This window comes from Artemia franciscana, chromosome 14 (genome assembly GCF_032884065.1).
Source record: "Artemia franciscana chromosome 14, ASM3288406v1, whole genome shotgun sequence".
Classification (NCBI taxonomy): domain Eukaryota; kingdom Metazoa; phylum Arthropoda; class Branchiopoda; order Anostraca; family Artemiidae; genus Artemia; species Artemia franciscana.
The window spans coordinates 7,127,062-7,145,615 of record NC_088876.1 but is presented as its reverse complement, the minus strand read 5'-3'; the positions used below and the strand labels follow the sequence as shown (position 1 = coordinate 7,145,615).

The following is an 18,554-nucleotide window of genomic DNA, read 5'->3' as shown; positions in this document are numbered from 1 at the left end:
TTTGGAGAAAAAATGAGCGTGGGAGGGGGCCTAGGTGCCCTCCAGTTTTTTTGGTCACTTAGAAAGGGCACTAGAACTTTTCATTTCCGTTAGAATGAGCCCTCTTGCGACATTCTAGGACCACTTAGTCGATACGATGACCCCTGGGAAAAAAACAACAAACAAATAAACACGCGCCCGTGATTTGTCTTCTGGCAAAAAATACGAAATTCCGCATTTTTGTAGATAGGAGCTTGAAACTTTTACAATAGGGTTCTCTGATACGCTGAATCTGATGGTGTGATTTTTGTTAAGATTCTATGACTTTTAGGGGTTGTTTCCCCCTATTTTTTAAAATAAGGCAAATTTTCTCAGGCTCGTAACTTTTGATGGGTAAGACTAAACTTGATGAAACTTATATATTTAAAATCAGCATTAAAATGCGATTCTTTTGATGTAGCTATTGATATCAAAACCCCATTTTTTAGAGTTTTGGTTGCTATTGAGCCGGGTCGCTCCTTACTACAATTCGTTACCACGAACTGTTTGATTAGCCATGACTTGATGCCCACAACTATTCCATTTTAATTAAAAAATGAGTATACAATATTTTTTTATGTTACAAATTTTCCTATTAAGGAATAAATTGTGTATTTTCATAGGTTTCGTATCCAGTTTCTTTACCCGGGACGATTTGATGAAGAGTTAATTATTTATTCAGTTTTATCAATTACGCCTGCCATTACACTACAGTTCTTCTTATGATCACGCATTATGCGTATTATGACGTATTATGTTAAGACGTATTATGCATTGCGTGTATGTTAAAATGGACAACACATTATCAGTTCTTCAGAGCTATCAATTCATGGGCACTGTTCACTTTTAAGTCACGACATCATTATGGTTGTTTATCTACGTAGCTGGCAACCATGCTTGCATAGCTTTAGCGTGGTAGACCCCAAAAGGTATTACTGCGGGCCCTTTGTTATCATCCTTTGTTAACGATAACAGCCTTTGGCTTATTTTTGCTTTATGAAGCGATGTTGCCACTAGAGAATCCCACTTATAACTTGTAATTTTTTTAACGATTATACTAACATTACACTACCAACCAGTTCATTACCCCTTGTGCCTTGCAGTAGAAGATGCATCGGTATTTATTCATTATTCAGACCACACTCAAGTTCTTAATCTGACTGTAAGATCTGAGAAAACCGGTTTCATAGCGCAAGGCAAGTGACAGGTGACAGAATGCATTGGACTTCAATAATTTGGGCTATATATTTGCACATTAGGGGTGGGGGTGAAATATAGCAGGTCTGCATGCAAGATGTGTTAGCTACACTTATTTTACATATTATGAAATACGAATAGTTTCTAACTTGATGCTGTCCAAATTCTTTATCAAAATTGTTCATTTTGATACAGCTGTTTGAATGTAATGCAACTATTTCAAAAAAAAACAAAACAAACTTTTTGATGACATTGATTTTTGGCAAGACCGTCAAAACAAAAAATTAGTTACAGTCCATAGGAAAGTTTGCCATGGATCTTGTTTGTAGGGGAAGGGGCCGTATTTCACTACTCGGTCTCATCCTACTATTATTTTTCATTTTCTCCCTAAACTTTACCTGATATTAAACTTTACTACTACTACTATTACTACTAATACTACTACAATTCTACTACTAGTGTAGCAGAATAGCAGTAGTATTACTACTAAGTATTTCTACTAGTGTAGAGGGCAGAAATCCTTGTTTAAGAGATATATGACGATGCAGTTTAACATAGTTACCATTCCCGAATCAGCTGAAAGCGTTTTTTTTTTCCACAAAGTTTTTAAAGTGCTTTAAATTTTGTTATTATTGCCCGCAGTTCATTTTTTAAGAAGTTCAGCTATTGCTGGTGCCATGTTTAAAAAGAGAAAAAAGGTGTTCATTTTAGACGCAATGTCCCATAGCGGAAAGTGTTCAATTGCACCGACAGTTTGGCAATTGTTGCTTCTTATTTCTGTTTGGCAATTAGTCAACTTTACCTAAACGACAATTATTTTATTTCATCTTGAAAGAGAGAAAGGAAAATAACGGAGGAGAAAATAAAACAGGTCATATTTACTCAAGATATACTAGACTTACATTAAGTATGGAGTAATTTCTTCAAGTGTCCACTTTGGTTTCATAGCAAAAAGTGCCATGAAACGCTGCGGCACATCTTCTGGGAGATCATATTCTGGAAAAAATCGTATAACTGGAGGTTGAGATTCCGGTTTTGCTATGGCTAAACCTAAAAAAAAAACGACACAGCAAATTTTATTAATAAATAGCTTATTGACGGCAAATTATATTTCCTGGAATAAATAACAGGAAATAAAAATCAACCAACAGAAAATAAACAAAGAATATTTTTGTGTAAAAACGTCATTAGTGTTAAATCCTCAACAGATTTGATAGCGGATTTGCCATTCCCTTTTTTCTTGAGAAGGTAAAATAATTTTTCCATGGGGGTACACCACTATATTCACCCTACGGTACGAATTCTACTTATATAATTAATGTTATAAAGTGAAACATTCCTTAAGAAGACAATGTAATTTTCGAACAAATTTACAATTATCTTATGATATAAATACAATACCTCTGTGGGTGCGTGAACGAAAAACCTCACCAAGGTATGCAATCGGTTTGATAATCTAGATTATGGATCACTAGATAAATAACTGTGTACCAGTCAAAGTTGTGCGGGTTATCGTATTTGATTACAATATAATCTTTTGTTAATTAAAAAACTAGATTTTGCAACTTCCTTCCAAATGAACCCTTAAACAGCCTTCCCGGGATGTTACAGTCCGCCCCCCCCCCCAACCGGTGAAAAAAAAACGACACATCAGTGCTATTCATGCAAAAAAGTAATTTTCTTGTTATTCTACAATATTCTGCTTTTGTTTTTGTTTAGAGTTCTATAATATGAAAAATTGATTGCTTATCTTAACATTCAGTTTGCTTATTATTTGCAGTTCTCCAGCATTTGAACCACTTTGGGCAAAAACTCTCTGGCACAAATGTCAGGAAAAGCCACTGTGCTGTGGCAACACCTCTTTTGTTACTTAAAAAGGAAACTACATATTGCCATTTTCTTTTAAACGAGTCCTCTCCCAACATTCTATGAACACTAATTCGATACAATCATTCTTAAAATGAAAATGAAAAGAAAAAAACAAAGCCATCAATGCTCCCCACGCAAAAAAGTGATTTCTTGTTATCCAAGACAGGGGATTGCCATCGTCCTATAAAGGGTTTTCGATTATGATGGTTCCAATGGTACACCGTTTTGTTCCAATATCATTTTTGAAAGGTCTCAGGCTCTTTCTCGAAATTTTTATAAATTTGCTTTCAAAATTAACTCTAATTACTAAGATTAATTGAAATAATATTTATCATTCCTGAATCGGTTTCTACTGGCAATCTTTTCATTAAGAAGTTAATTTTTTCCAGAACAAGTTTTTAAACTTGCAGTTATTATAGTTACAATAATGGGTAAATATAATCGTGAGTACCATTCCGACATGTGACAAATTTTATCGGAATATGTTTTAAGACAGGTAAAAATTAGGCAACTAGGACTGAGTTGGCAACCCTGACTGTCATGGCATCAAAAGAAAATGGAAGAGAAATGCACAGAAAGAGAATGTTTTCGGCAGCTGTAAAATTAGCCCAATATAATTTGCCCCCCTTGTGAGTATGACGCTACATTTACCCACGGTCAGAATAGTAAAATACATCTGCAAAACGCCACTCTGGCCTGCGCAGAAAACAGGATTTTAATTGATACAAACCTCCTAGGGCCTATATTGTAATTTCTGATCAAATTTGATTGGTTTGATAATCTAGATTAAGAATCACTAGATAAATAAGTGTGTACCCAGTTTCGTCTGTGTACAATATGTGTACATATATCAAGGAGGTTTAAACCCGATAACACCCCTCCTCCTGGATGCAGCCTTGGTCTGAGCAGTCACTTACCGCTAAGATGTTTAATATCAACAACAACGCCTTCTGGTACACTCTCTTGCCAATAGGAGAGAAACTCCGTCAGACTATACTGCTGATTTCTATTAAATAGAAACTCTCCAAAGAACCTTGCAATCTCTTCATGATTTAGGGAAATGATATCCTCGTCTTCATCAGCTAAAACAAATTTAATTAAATATATTTAGGATTTAATTATAGGTTAAAATTGTTTATGAAAAGTAATGAAGCCAGGCTAGTTATAAATATTAACCCTAACTTGTTTACAGTTCCTATTTTAGCCTTTCCCAAGAAATACCAGAAGAATTTAATTAATATCTTATACCCTCATGACAGCTCAATCCTTCTGTCTCTATTGGAGGCCAAAAGAGAGAAGGAGAACAAGAGCTAAGAGCTCATATGGCACTTGTGACGAGGCGAGAAGAGCTAAGAGCCAAGAGATCATATGGTATGAGCTCTAACAAAATTCTATGAATCAATAGATTGATTTAAAAAGGAAAATAAGAGGCTTAATGCCAGTCAAGATTTAAAATAAGAGCTCTGAGTCACAAAGTCCTTCTAAATATCAAAATTTATTAAGATCCGATCACCCACTCGTAAGTTATAAATATCTAATTTTTTCTAATTTTTCCTCTCCCTTTTGCCCCCCAGATGGTCGAATCTGGGAAAACGACTTTATCAAGTCAAATTGTGCAGCTCCCTGACATGCCTACCAATTTTCATCGCCCTAGCACGTCCAGAAGCACCGAACTCGCCAAATCACTGAACCCCTCCCCCTAACTCCCCCAAAGAGAGCGAATCCAGTACGATTCTGTCAATCACGTATCAAGGACATATGTTTATTCTATCCACCAAGCTTCATCCCGATTCCTCCACTCCAAGTGTTTTTCCAAGATTTCCCCCTCCAACACCCCCCAATGTCAAAAGATCTGGTCGGGATTTGAAACAAGAGCTCTGAGACTTGAATTCCTTCTAAAAATCAAATTTCATTACGATCCGATCATCTATTCGTAAGACAAAAATACCCCAATTTTCATGTTTTCCAAGAATTCCGGTTTCCCCCTCCAACTCCCCCGAATGTCACAGGATCTGGTCGGAATTTGAAATTAGAACTTTAAAGCACAAGACCCAACTAAATATCAAATATCATTAAGATCTGGTCACCCTTTCGTAAGTTACAAATACCTCAATTTTCAAAATACCCCCCCCCCCCAATTCCACCAAAGAGAGCAGATCCGGTCCAGTTATGTCAGTCACGTATCTTAGACAGGTTTCTATTCTTCCCATCCAGTTTCATCCTGATCTCACCGCTTTAAGTATTTTCTAAGATTTCCGGTCCCCTCAACTGCCCCCGCCCAATTACGCTTGATCCGGTTGAGATTTAAAATAAGATATCTGAGTTACGAGGTCCTTCTAAATATGAAGTTTCATGAAGATCCGATCACTCCTTCGTAAGTTAAAAATACGTCATTTTTTCTTATTTTTCAGAATTACCCCCCCCCCCCCCAAATTGAGCGGATCCATTCCAATTATGTAAATCACGCATGCAAGACTTCTGCTTATTTTTCTAACCAAGTTTCATCCCAATCCCTTCAATCCGGTCAGGATTTAAAATAAGAGCTTTGAGACACGATATCCTTCTAAATATCAAATTTCATGGAGATCCAATCACCCGTTCGTAAGTTAAAAATACCTCATTTTTTCTAATTTTTCAGAATTAACCCCCCCCCCCCCCCAAATACCCCAAAGAGAGCGGATCCGTTTTGGTTATAAAATAAGAGCGCTAAGACACGATATCCTTCTAAACATCAAATTTCATTGAGATCCGATCACCCGTTCGTAAGTTGAAAATACCTCATTTTTTCTGATTTTTAAGAATTACTCCCCCCCCCCCCAAACTACCACAAAGAGAGCGAATCAGTCCCGATTATGTCAATCATCTATCTGGGACTTGCGATTATTTTTCCCATCAAGTTTCATCCCGATCCCTCCACTCTAAGTGTTTTCCAAGATTTTAGGTTTTCCCCCTCCAACTCCCCCCAATGTCATCAGATCCGGTCGGGATTTAAAATAAGAGCTCTGAGACACAATATCATTCCAAACATCAAATTTCATTAAGATCCAATCACCCGCTCATAAGTTAAAAATACTTCATTTTTTCTATTTCTTCCGAATTAACCGGCCCCCCCCCAGATGTTCAAATCGGGAAAACGTCTATTTCTAATTTAATCTGGTCCGGTCCCTGATACGCTTGCCAAATTTCAGCGTCCTAGCTTACCTGGAAGTACCTAAATTAGCAAAACCGGGACTTTAGGTTTCCCCCCTCCAACTCCCCCCAATGTCATCAGATCCGGTCGAAATCTAAAATAAGAGCTCTGAGACACAATATCATTCCAAATATCAAATTTCATTAAGATCCAATCACCCACTCATAAGTTAAAAATACTTCATTTTTTCTATTTTTTGCGAATTAACCGGCCCCCTACCCCCCCCCCCCCCCAGATGATCAAATCGGGAAAACGACTATTTCTAATTTAATCTGGTCCGGTCCCTGATACGCTTGCCAAATTTCATCATCCTAGCTTACCTGGAAGTGCCTAAAGTAGCAAAACCGGGACCGACAGACAGACCGACAGACCGACAGAATTGGCGATTGCTATATGTCACTTGGTTAATACCAAGTGCCATAAAAACAGAGAGAGAGAGAAAAGGGGGAGGGTTAATACGACACTATATCTGGAAAGTTAATTCAAATGGATAGGGAACAACAAATGTTAAACGATTTTACATAATTATAGCTACGGTTGTTCTGGATACCCGGCTGACTGACCGTATTTCAAACAGTAAGCTGTACGAAAAGCCTGGTTCAATCCCGCTTTCTAGGGCTAAAATAAAATAAAGGTTGAAATGGCTAGGGCACATTCTGCGGATAGAGGATGACCGATTGTCCTTTTCGGCCAACCATTTAGGGCTAAACGGGAAGCAGGTCGTCCGCGGTTGGGGTGGGAAAATGTCGTAAAAAATTGATGTCTCTGAAATTTAGCTTGAACAGGGAAAATTCTTGCAAAGCTTTACACGGCGGTTTTCCAATCAGGCAGTTAGCCAACCCAATAGCATCTCCGCTACTGGATTGGCTCACACAAACTGACAGAGTAAAACTCCGGTCCGATGCTGCAAATACCTCAAGTTTTTGCTTCGGCACCCGCTCTACGAGAGAAACACATTCGTTTTAAGATATCAAAATATGGTAGACCCAATTGTCGTTGTGCCGTCTACTGAAACAAGTTCAGAAAAAAAGTCGTTGGAAACATTGTTCGAGTTTTTTATAAGAATAAATCACATGAACAAAATTGTCACATAGCAAAATCATCTCAAGCACAATTCGATCACATACACAAACGTAATATGAGCGATATTTTCAAGAATGACACTTTTCTTCATGTGATCTAATGACCAGGAATTGGTCACAATAAATTTGGTCATCGCAAAACAACTTACAGACATAGCGAAATCATTTCAAGCACAATTCAATCACATACATAAATGCAATGTAAGAAATACTTTTAAGAATGACACTTCTGTTCATGTGATATAAGACCAAGAATTGGTCACGACAAATTTTGTCATGGCAAATCAACTTACAGACATAGCAAAATCATCTCAAGTACAATTCAATCACATACACGAATGTAATATGAGAAATACTTTTCGAGAGTGACATTTTTTTTTCATGTGATCTAATGACCAAGAATTGATCACGACAAATTTGTCATGGCAAAACAACTTACAGACATAGCAAAATCATCTCAAGCATAATTCAATCACACACATAAATTTAATATGAGAAAACTTTCAAGAATGACAATTTTCTTCACAGAATTTAGTGACCAATAGTTGGTCATGGCAAAATAACTTACATGGAAAACCATTTCAGGCACGCTTCAACCATATACATAGATGGAATATGAAAAATACAATCAAGAATGACACTTTTCATCATAGAATTAAACGCCCAAGAATTCGTCATGGCAAATTTTCGGTCATTGAAAAACAACTTACAGATGTGACAAAATCGTTTCAGGAACGCTTCGATCACGTACACAGGTGAAATATGAGAAATACTTTCAAGAATGACACTTTTCTTCATCGAATTCAACGACCAAGAATTTTCCTCTTTAACGCCTTCGATAAGACTCCAAGTCCGATAGCAATAATCAATATCTAATATTCGAAATTCACCTATAAGATAAAAAGGCTGATGATCTCCGATAGTAATCGGTATCGCACGTCCTATAGCAATAATCAATATCTAATGTTCGATATTCACCTATATCACCTATAAGATAAAAAGGCTGATGAACTTAGTGGCCAAATCGTGATGGAAGACGAATTTCACTTCGATGCCGATACCGTAGCCGTAAACGCCGATACCGTATATATCAGTATATAAGTATATATCATATATCCCAAAAATTTTCAGCTGTCTAAACCATTTTTGAATCCTATAATAGAATTCCAAATACATCTTTGAATACAATATAGTATTTTTGCTGTAATAGCATTTTATATACGTAAAATATTATGCTATTTTTTTTTTTAGAAATTTGTCTTAAAATCACCCAAAGGAATCATTTCTCTCACTCCCTAGGAATGCGCGCACACCAGTCTTTCCACAATAACGTTCACTATTCCTTCCGTTAATTCTGTAACTATAATATGTTTTATTTGGACTTGATTTTATAATAAAATAAAATATTCCCAAATAATTTTTTAAATAACTTGAAAACTAATTTAAAACAAATTATTTTCAATATTATTTAAAGATTATTTCTTTAGTTATTTTAAATTTTTGTGACAAAAGAATCAAGATAATTTTTTGTGTACAATTAAAAATTTTTGTGTATAATTTTTTGTTTGTACAATTAAAAATTGTACATACATGCCTTTACCTATTTTTATCGATTTTAAACTATTATCAAGGTTGCTGTTATAGCAGCCATCAACCAAAGAGCGAACCACAGTCAATAGTAACTGACAGTTTAAAAACACATGTAAAAAAAAAACTATTCAGTGATAAAATTTATCATTGAATAATAATTCAAGAATGATAACTATTACAGCCTGAGACGGTATAAAAGCGGCATCATGAAACAAGGACCATTAGAATTTTCAGTGTCAAAGACATATTTGGAGAAGTTTATTTCGATCGAAATCAATTTATGTCAGAAAATTAAATTTAGATATCAAGTACTAGTCTAGTCAAAATCTAGTCAACTCTAGCTGAGTGCTAGTCAAAACCCCTCATTGATCAAAGATCACTAAATAGGGCCTTGTGCATGGCCTATATGCTGTAGCGGTTCTGATCTCTCTTGCGCAAGAGGTGTAATTTACTATGGGGCGATCCAAACCCAAGTTTGCGACACAATTCGCGCTTTACTTTAGAGAGAGACACACTTTTTATTATACATATCATCAATATACAAAAAACCCCATCAGCCACTTTAGAAAGTCAAAGACTTGTTAGTGGTGGCTGATAAACATTAATGAGCACCAATACCAACAACATTAACAAAAAAAATGAAACGAAATGAAACAAAAAAGTGGGAAAAAGAAAACAACAAGAAAACAAAGAATAAGAAGAGAAAGAAAGGGAGAAAAAAAAAAATCATACTTAAAAAAACAAGTCAATAAGCCATCCCATTTAAATTATTTATTTATTTTCTTCCCAGAAGGTGGTTCTTCAGTCTACTCTTAAACTGGCTAACATTGTCAGATAACCTTATACTCATTGGTAAAAAATTCCACACTACTGGTCCAGTAAAAAACAAATGCCCAGTTAAACTAGTTAAACCAGGGTTGTCAGTTAAATTGCCAGATGTCAGTTAAATTGCCAAATGTCAGATACTGACATTTATTCGTTAAGGTTTTGATAATTTTTGATTTATGAAAGTAATAAAGGTGAAAACATTTCAAACATATTTCTTTTTCAGTAAAGTGCAAATTGTGTTCTGGTCTTGAGAAGGCATAGGGGTTATCAGCCATACTCATGTTAATTTTTGCTCACTTTGAGTTTGACTCGGCTATTTATTTTAATTTCCGTTCGTTTTGAGTGTCCTTTATTTGTTGATAGTGATCTGTGGTAGTCTTTATTTTTGCTTATTCTTGGCTTAATGGAGCTCTTTACTTTAATTCGAAAAACTTGTCTTGTGAAAAAAAAAATTAAAATTAATTTCTATTCGTTTTTTATTGACATAGTCTTTTTAATGGAAAAAAAATAATGTATATCTTTTCAGTTTTCTTCTATAATAATCCATAGAATTGCTTACTATTTGTATGTCGGAGAAACTTTTTCAATAATTTTTAATCCTGACACAAACAGTAATTTTTATTTAAATTTTACAGCTTCTAAAGTTGACCTGTAAAATCAAACTTAACATAATTCCCAAAAGATCCTATCTATGCTTTTTGACAATCTGGATATACTTACACTCTTTTTATATACTTAAATTGTAAGAGCAGAACTAGTAATAGTAGTGTCCCTATAAGTTTCAACTTAATACCTCCAGTCGTTCTTGCTATATTGCCGAGGTGTCTTATTGGCAACCATTTAACGCAATGCCTTTTAATTTATTTTAAAGCAATATTTAGTTTTAAAGCATAATGGGCCAATTGCATTATGCAATTGTGGGGGTTGACATACCGAATATCCCTAGACATAGTTGCTGGACCGTTCCACTATGCTGAACAAAATGGCTGTCTCAAAATTTTGACTGGATGCATCTGGAAAACGAACAGTCTTGATAGAAGGGCTATTTGCCCTCACACCTCTTGTTACTCTTAAAAAGGGCACCAGGCACTCACGCTGTAATTGGAGTGCAAGGGGGTGGACTTTCCCCTTCACATATCTAGTAAAAACCATTTAAACATTTTAAAAACAAAGTGAAAAATTTTATGAATATATTTTGTTTTCAGTAAAGTGCAAATTATGTTCTGGTCTTGAGAAGGCATGGGGGTTGTCAGCCATACTGATGTTAATTTTTGCTCGTTTTGATTTTGACTCAGTTATATATTGTATGATTTAAATAAGCAAAATATGTTTAAAATGTTTTAACTTTTTTAAATTGAATAAATTAGAAATCAATAAAACTTTAAGGAACATGTATCAGTATATGTATACTAAACTGACAGTCCACAGCCATTTTTTTTTTATCAGTAAAGTGCAAATTATGTCCTGGTTTTGAGAAGGTATGGGAGTTGTCAAATACATAATTTCCAGACCTTTCAATTACAGTGAACAAAATAGCTCTCTCAAAATTTTGATTAGATGTGTTTTGGGAATTGATGGGTGTGGGGGGCCTGTTGCCCTCCAATTACTTTCGACTAATAGAAAGGGATTTAGCCCTTTCAGTTTCCAATCAAGCCTTTTTTGAAGTTTCTACGACAACAAATGACCATCTAAAAATTTCTATCAGATACATTAAGGGAAAACATGAGGCTTGGAGGAGTAGGGGCTATCCACCCTCTGATCACTGAATCTTAAAAGAACACTAGAACTTCTTATTACCAGTCCAACGAGCCCCCTCCAAAGATCGTACGATCACCCTTTGTATATATTATATACCCCAGGGCATAACTTACCTTGCCCTAAAGGATGTGGGGGGGGGTGATGTTGCTATGCTTAAAAGCAGATTTTTCGGTTCTTTCAGTTACGCTAAACAAAAGGATTATCCCTCAAAATTTTAAAGCGTTTGGAGAAATGGTGGGAGAGGGAGAGAGGTTAGTTGCCCTCCAACGCTTTCGACTATTAAAAATAGCAATGGCCCTTTCAATTTCCAATTGAATGAGCTTTTTTCGAAGTTTCTATGACAACAAATGGCGATCTCAAAATTTATATAATGCGTCTCGGGATAATACAAGGAGTGGTGGTGGATATGCACCCTCCGATCACTCTGAGTCTTAACTTCTGATTAAGAATAAAATGAGCCCGCTCCAAAGTTTATACAATCACCCTATATATATATATATATATATATATATATATATATATATATATATATATATATATATATATATATATATATATATATATATATATATATATATATATATATATATATATATACCTTATGTGCCCCCAGGGCATAGCTTACAACTCTCGCCCTGGGGGCTGTGGAAGGGCAGCCTTAAAGACATGAATTCCAGGCCTTTCAACTACGTTGAAAAAAATAGCTATCTTAAAACCTTTATTGGATGTGTTTGGGGAAACGGAGGAAGTGGGAGGGGGGATAGTTGCCCTCCAATCATTTTCAACTATTAAAGAGCTCCTATCACTCTGAATCTTATAAAGAGGACAAGAACTTTGGATTACCAATTCAATGTGCCCACTCCAAAGGTACACGATCATCCTTTCAATATACGCCATATATCCCCCCCAGGGCATAAGTTACAACCCTTGTCCTGAAGGTTGTGGGGGGTGTCATCCTCAAAGACATAGTTTCCAGACCTTTCAATTACGTAAAAAAAAATGGCTATCTCGAAATTTTTATTCAATGTGTTTGGGGAAATGTGGGCGTGGGAGGAGAGTTAGTTGCCCTCTAATCACTTTTGACTAATAAAAAGGGCACTAGCCCTTTCAATTTCCAATCGAATGAGCTCTTTTAGAAGTTTCTAAGACAAAAATGGCCATCTCAAAATTTCTATCAGATGCATTTCGGGAAAATATAAGGTGTGGGGGGGGGTATCCACCCTCCAATCACTCTGAATCTTAAAAATAGTACTAGAACTTTTGATTATTAATCCAATGATCCCCCTCCACAGTTTATAAGATCAATCGTTCTATATATATACCTTATATGGCCCCAGAGTACAACTTACAACCCTTGCCCTGAGGGCTCTAGAGGGGTTGTCATTCTCAAAGACATAATTTCCGGACCTTTCAACAATGGTTATATCAAATTTTGATTGGATGTGTTTGAGGAAACGGTGGGCGTCGGGGTGGGGGTTGGGTTAGTAGCCCTATAATCACTTTCGACTGTTAAAAAGAGCACAAGCCTATTCAATTTCCAATCGAACGAGCTCTTTACGAAGTTTTTAAGACAACAAATGGTTATCTCAAAATTTCTATCAAATGCATTTCGGAAAGATATGAGGTATGAGTGGGTATCCACTCACACTGATAACTCTAAATCTTAAAAAGGGCCCTAGAACTTTTGATTACCAATCTGATGATCCCCCTCTGAAGTTTATACAATCACTCTTTCTATATATACCTTATATGCCCCCAGAGCATAACTTAAAACCCTTGCCCAGAGGGCTCTAGGAAGGTTGTCATCCTCAAAGCCACAAAGACATAATTTCCAGATGAACAAAACGGCTATCTCAAGATTTTGACTGGATGTGTTTGAGGGAATGGTGGGCATGGGAAGGGGATTAATTGCCCTTCAATCACTTTCGAATTTTAAAAAGAGTACTATCCCTTTCAATTTTTAATAGAATGAGCTCCATTCGAAGCTTCTACGACGTCAAATGGCCATCTCAAAATTTCTATCAGATGAATTTCAGGAAAATACGAGGTGTGTGTGGAGGGGGGATTCCACCCTCTGATCCTTAAAAATGGCACTAGAATATCTGATTTCCGATCAAATGAGCCCATTCCGGAGTTTCTACGATCACCCTTTCTACATAAACCTTTAAATACCCCCAGGGCATAACTTTTAACCCTTGCCCCGAGGGCTATGGGGGGGGGTTGTCATCTCCGAAGACATAATTTCCAAATCTATCTCAAATTTATAATTGAGTTTGTTTGGGAAAATGGTAGGCGTGGGAGGGGGGTTAGTTGCCCTCCAATCACTTTTGACTATTAAAAAGCGCACTAGCCCTTTCAATTTTCAATTAAATGAGCTCTTTTCGAAATTTTTATGACAACGAACGGCCATCTCAAAATTTCTATAAGAAGTATTTCGGGAAAATACAAGGTGTGTGGGGGGGTATCCACCTTCCGATCACTTTGAATCTCAAAAAGGTCACTAAAACTTATAATTAGCAACCTAGCGAGCCCTCTCCGAAGTTTATACGATCACACTTTTTATATAAACCTTAAATGCCCCTAAGGCATAGCTTTTAACCCTTGTCCTCGGGGATTTGGGGGGGGGGGTCTGATCCTTAATTACATAATTTCCAGATCTTTCAGCTACGTTGAACAAAATGTCTATCTTAAAATTTTGATTGAATGTTTTCGGAGAAACAATGGGGTGGGAGGGGGGCTAGTTGCCCTCCAATCATTTTCAACTTTTAAAAGGGCACTAACCCTTTTAACTTCCAATCGAATGAGCCCTTTTCGAACTTCCTACGACAACTCATTCGATACGAAATCCCCTGGTCTAAACAAAAAAAAAATACTTTATGCTCACGTTGCTCTTTACTTACGCAGCTCTAGTGCGCTGCCTAAGTAAATCTTGATTAGGGCACCCTGTCCTGTCTCCCAAAATTTTCTAGCCAAATATTAACAATATTTAAATTTATTAAAGAAAATCGTTTACTAACAAAATTTTTCATTTCTTTCAATCAAACTTTCCTAACTTTATATGGGGAGACATTTGGGAAAAATGAACATTTTGGATTCAATTTGCTTACAGCCTACTTATTGTCACCTACGCCCTCTACTTTATTTTAATAAAATGAAATTTCAGATATTAAACAATGATTATAAATGTTAGATTGTTTATTTAAAATTTTGCGCCCCTAATGTTTCTGCACCTGGAGCAAGTGCCCCTCTCTCTCCCTCTCCAATCGTCTCTGCCTTAGAGGGTTTGAGTGCCTGCCTAAGGGTGGTTTCAGGCTTAATATCCCAAAACTTGAAAAATAATTGAAAAAGAACACTTTTGCTATATAGTCTAGCTGATAAAATATCGACAAAACTCTATACAATAAGAAATACGTTTTTTTTAGAGAAATGACATTAAGGCAGGTTTCATTAATACTATTAATGGAATGATCCTCAAAAAGTCTTCTTCTTCTGATCTATTAGACAAGGTCTCCTATCTAATGCCAATCATACTGACATTAGGACTACCCCAATTTCTCTTCTTGGACCACGTAGATCTTATTTTTCGGTACACGGTTTCAACCTCCAACACTTTAGATTCCTTATACCTTATAGTTGTTCTTATAGGGCACCGTCACAAACCACACTTTTGGTATTTTATAGATTGATTTTTTTTTTCTTTTTAAATAAATTATTACCCCTGTAACTACTAGTTTATGCTAGTTTCTATGTGTGTGTGTAAAAAGATAAACTAACGCTGAGTTAATAAACATAAGATTTGGCAATACCTTTAAAGAATTTCTAAACCACTGCTGACTAAATCAAGGCAGCAACCATAGAATACCGGAAAAGGGATCATTTGAACTAAAATTGAAATATCAAGTGCTCATTTTAAGTAAAAAAAAAAATACCACAAAAGAGTGTCGTTGTCTGTCGTTTTTACTAACAACAATTGTTGTCCAAAAATTAACAAAATTCCAGAGAATCTGAATTAGGGGATGGCAAATTAATTTTGCATCGTCAAAATCCTCAACAGGAGGTTTACAACTCTACTTCTTGAAAACCGCCGAAAATCATATTTTCCCATCGATAGCACAATCGTCGAAACATTTTTCTCCAGTACGAGCCATCTGTTGTTAATGCAGATCATCTGCTACAGATCATCAGCCAAGAAGCGGTCATCTTCTATGGAAGCTTTATCTTCTGATCATCTGCTACAAATCACGTCTGCTATAAGCCAGAGCATCAGCCAAGAAGCAATCATCTTCTACAGAAGCGCTATTCAATATCAATTGTCGGTTAATCATACTACTACTACTACTAATAACTCACTGCAGCATCAAGCTACCTGAGGCCAGCACAGCTACGCACGCTCCTCCTCCAACCTAATCTATTCAAGGCCTCCCTCTTTAAATCTCCCAGGAAGTTCCTGCTTCCTTTAAATCCTTATTTATGACATCCTCCCAACCCAGGCGAGGACGGCCTGCTTTCCGTGTAGCCCCAGACGGTTGGCCAAAAAGGACAAACTCAGGCAATCTGTCATCCTTCATCCACAGAACGTGGCCTAGCCATCTCAACCTTTCTTCCATTATAGCCCTAGAAAGTGGGATTGAACTACATTTTTCGTACAATTTCGTACAATTTTTCGTACGCTTAATCATAAGTAATTTGAATTACTTTTTCTCTTTTTTATTCTTGATTTAAAGATAAAATCCAAATAGGTCAATAAAATAGTCCTGACAACTGTACGATACAACTGATAAAAGTCAGGCTTCTATTGCTATTGCTAGGATCGTTAATTCTGCACGGCACACCCTACTGATACATTAAATTCGTCAACATTATCTTCATTTGAAACACGTTCTTCTCAAATGCATAGAAAAATTGGCCAAATGAAAATTTTTACATCAGCAATTTATTTAATTTTCGGTTCACACTCAAGCCTTTTGGGGGTTTGAGGGATAGTGACATCAAACCAAGTTTGTTGTAATTTATGTTTGTTTTAAGTTTTGCTCCTATTATTTAAATGTAATTTATGCTTGTTTTCGATTTGAAATCTCACAACTGTTTTAAGCTAATTTTTGTCGATCCTCAGGTTAAAATTCGCTCTCCACTTTTCACAGAAAAACTCTATTTTTTTCGTTCAATATTGAAAAATGCACAATGACTTTGACACTTAAAAGTTCAAATATAAAAAAAAATCTATTCACATGTGAAAACCCTTTATTCGACGATTCCTAGATTTTTATTTGGGTTTTTTCAAGATTATGAAGTTTTTAGGGCAGTATCACATTTTTGTCAGTATTGCCGCGTTGAACCGTAAAATAAATAAAGAAAACTAATTAGTTAATTTGACTAGAACTTCGTGTCAGTCAAAAGTCAAACGCTAACGAATTATTTCTTTTAGCTCCTTATTATTATTTTTTTTTTAATTTGGCACCGTCACTCCTAAAACTACACAAGTGCATATAGAGGTTTTCTCAATAAAATGGAACTTTCAATTTTTCTTAATTTTTTAGACACATATGATTGTGTAAGTTTCAACTTAACCAATTCAATCCGATTAGCTGAAGCACCTGTTTGCACGTGAATTCACAAGAAGACTTGACAATAACGTGATGACGTGACAATGATTTCTTTTCGCCAATGGGTTTCTATCAACGTTGACAACCTTACTAGTTTGAAAGATCTACGGTTTTACCATTTAAGATGAAGCCTTGGTTCTCATCCAGTGCATCCGACAGTTCTTTTACAGTTTTTTTGCCAATGGATTTAATCAAAGTTGACAACTGTATTAATTTGAAAGACCTACGGTTTTACTATTTAAGATGAAGGCATGGTTCAACTTTATTAATTTGAAAGACTTGCGGTTTTACTATTTAAGACGAAGTCATGGTTCTCATCCAGTGCATCCTTCAGTTCTTTTAGAATTTTTTTTTCCAATGGGTTTAATCAAAGTTGACAACCTTATTAATTTGAAAGAAATACGGTTTTACCATTTAAGATCAAGGCACGGTTCTCATCCAGTGCATCCTTCAGTTCCTTTAGAGTTTTTTTTTTTTCCAATGGGTTTAATCAAATTTGACAACCTTACTAATTTGAAAGATTTAAGGTTTTACCATTTAAGATGAAGGCATGGTTCTCATCCAGTGCATCCTTCAGTTCTTTTTCACTTGCTTGTATTCTGCCACACAGCTCATCGAACGTTAGAGTTTTGCTATCGACCTCCATTTCTAGCTCAGGTCCATTATATAATCTAGACTGAAGCATTTCACGAAGGCGTTTCAGTTTAGGCTTTGTTGGTTTTAATTCAAAGTATGTCTGAAATGCTTTCCTCACCTAAAATTATTTTCTTGGAAATCAATAAATAAATCATTAAGTTGGTAGACAGTCTATCCAACCAGTGTCTTAAACCATACCTAGACAATTCTCTAGAAAATATCAAGCAATCTTCCTCAAACTCTAAAATTGTCTGTTTCAGAGCCATATTTGACCTCTGCCATTACCATACTTCTACTATTCCAATCTTAGTTCCAAGACTTATGCTCCTATCCATTTCCACTTTAATAAACTTTAAACAGGGTGAAATATGCTGCGGCTTGGCTATTCTACTTTCTACATCTACTTTTTCATCCACCACATTTACCGTGGATGTAAAAGTTAGCTTTTTACATCCAGTGTAAATATAGAATCCAAATTCATCAAAAAATTCAAAAATAAAAAGTAAATAAAAAAACTAAATTAATATAAATAAGATGTAAAAATAAAATAAAATTCAAGTAAAGATCATAAATGGGAACAAACCCTTTTCTCTTAACGCAATCTTAGTGCTTAGATTAGTATACTACCTAGGTAACTGAAGCTACCAATTGAGCCTATTTTCTTGTTACACCAACTCTACAACCACATTTATTCCTAATGAGACCCAAGAAGACCCAGTCATTGCTTCTGAAACGGATTCTCACACACTGATTTTGAGAAAGTTCAAAAATCCGTTCAATTAT

General features: G+C 35.8%; 1 protein-coding gene across 1 annotated transcript in view; it reads right to left on the bottom strand.

The window, feature by feature from the left end:
* The window catches only part of LOC136035253 (sister chromatid cohesion protein DCC1-like), a 44,303-nt gene that overhangs the window by 15,177 nt on the left and 10,572 nt on the right, over nucleotides 1-18,554 (bottom strand). The window contains exons 3-6 of the mRNA XM_065716923.1: nucleotides 17,670-17,889; nucleotides 8,067-8,246; nucleotides 4,002-4,166; nucleotides 2,118-2,265 (exon numbers count right to left, since the gene is read on the bottom strand). Coding sequence (XP_065572995.1) covers nucleotides 2,118-2,265; nucleotides 4,002-4,166; nucleotides 8,067-8,246; nucleotides 17,670-17,889 — 713 coding nt within the window. The remainder of the gene's footprint in view (nucleotides 1-2,117; nucleotides 2,266-4,001; nucleotides 4,167-8,066; nucleotides 8,247-17,669; nucleotides 17,890-18,554) is intronic.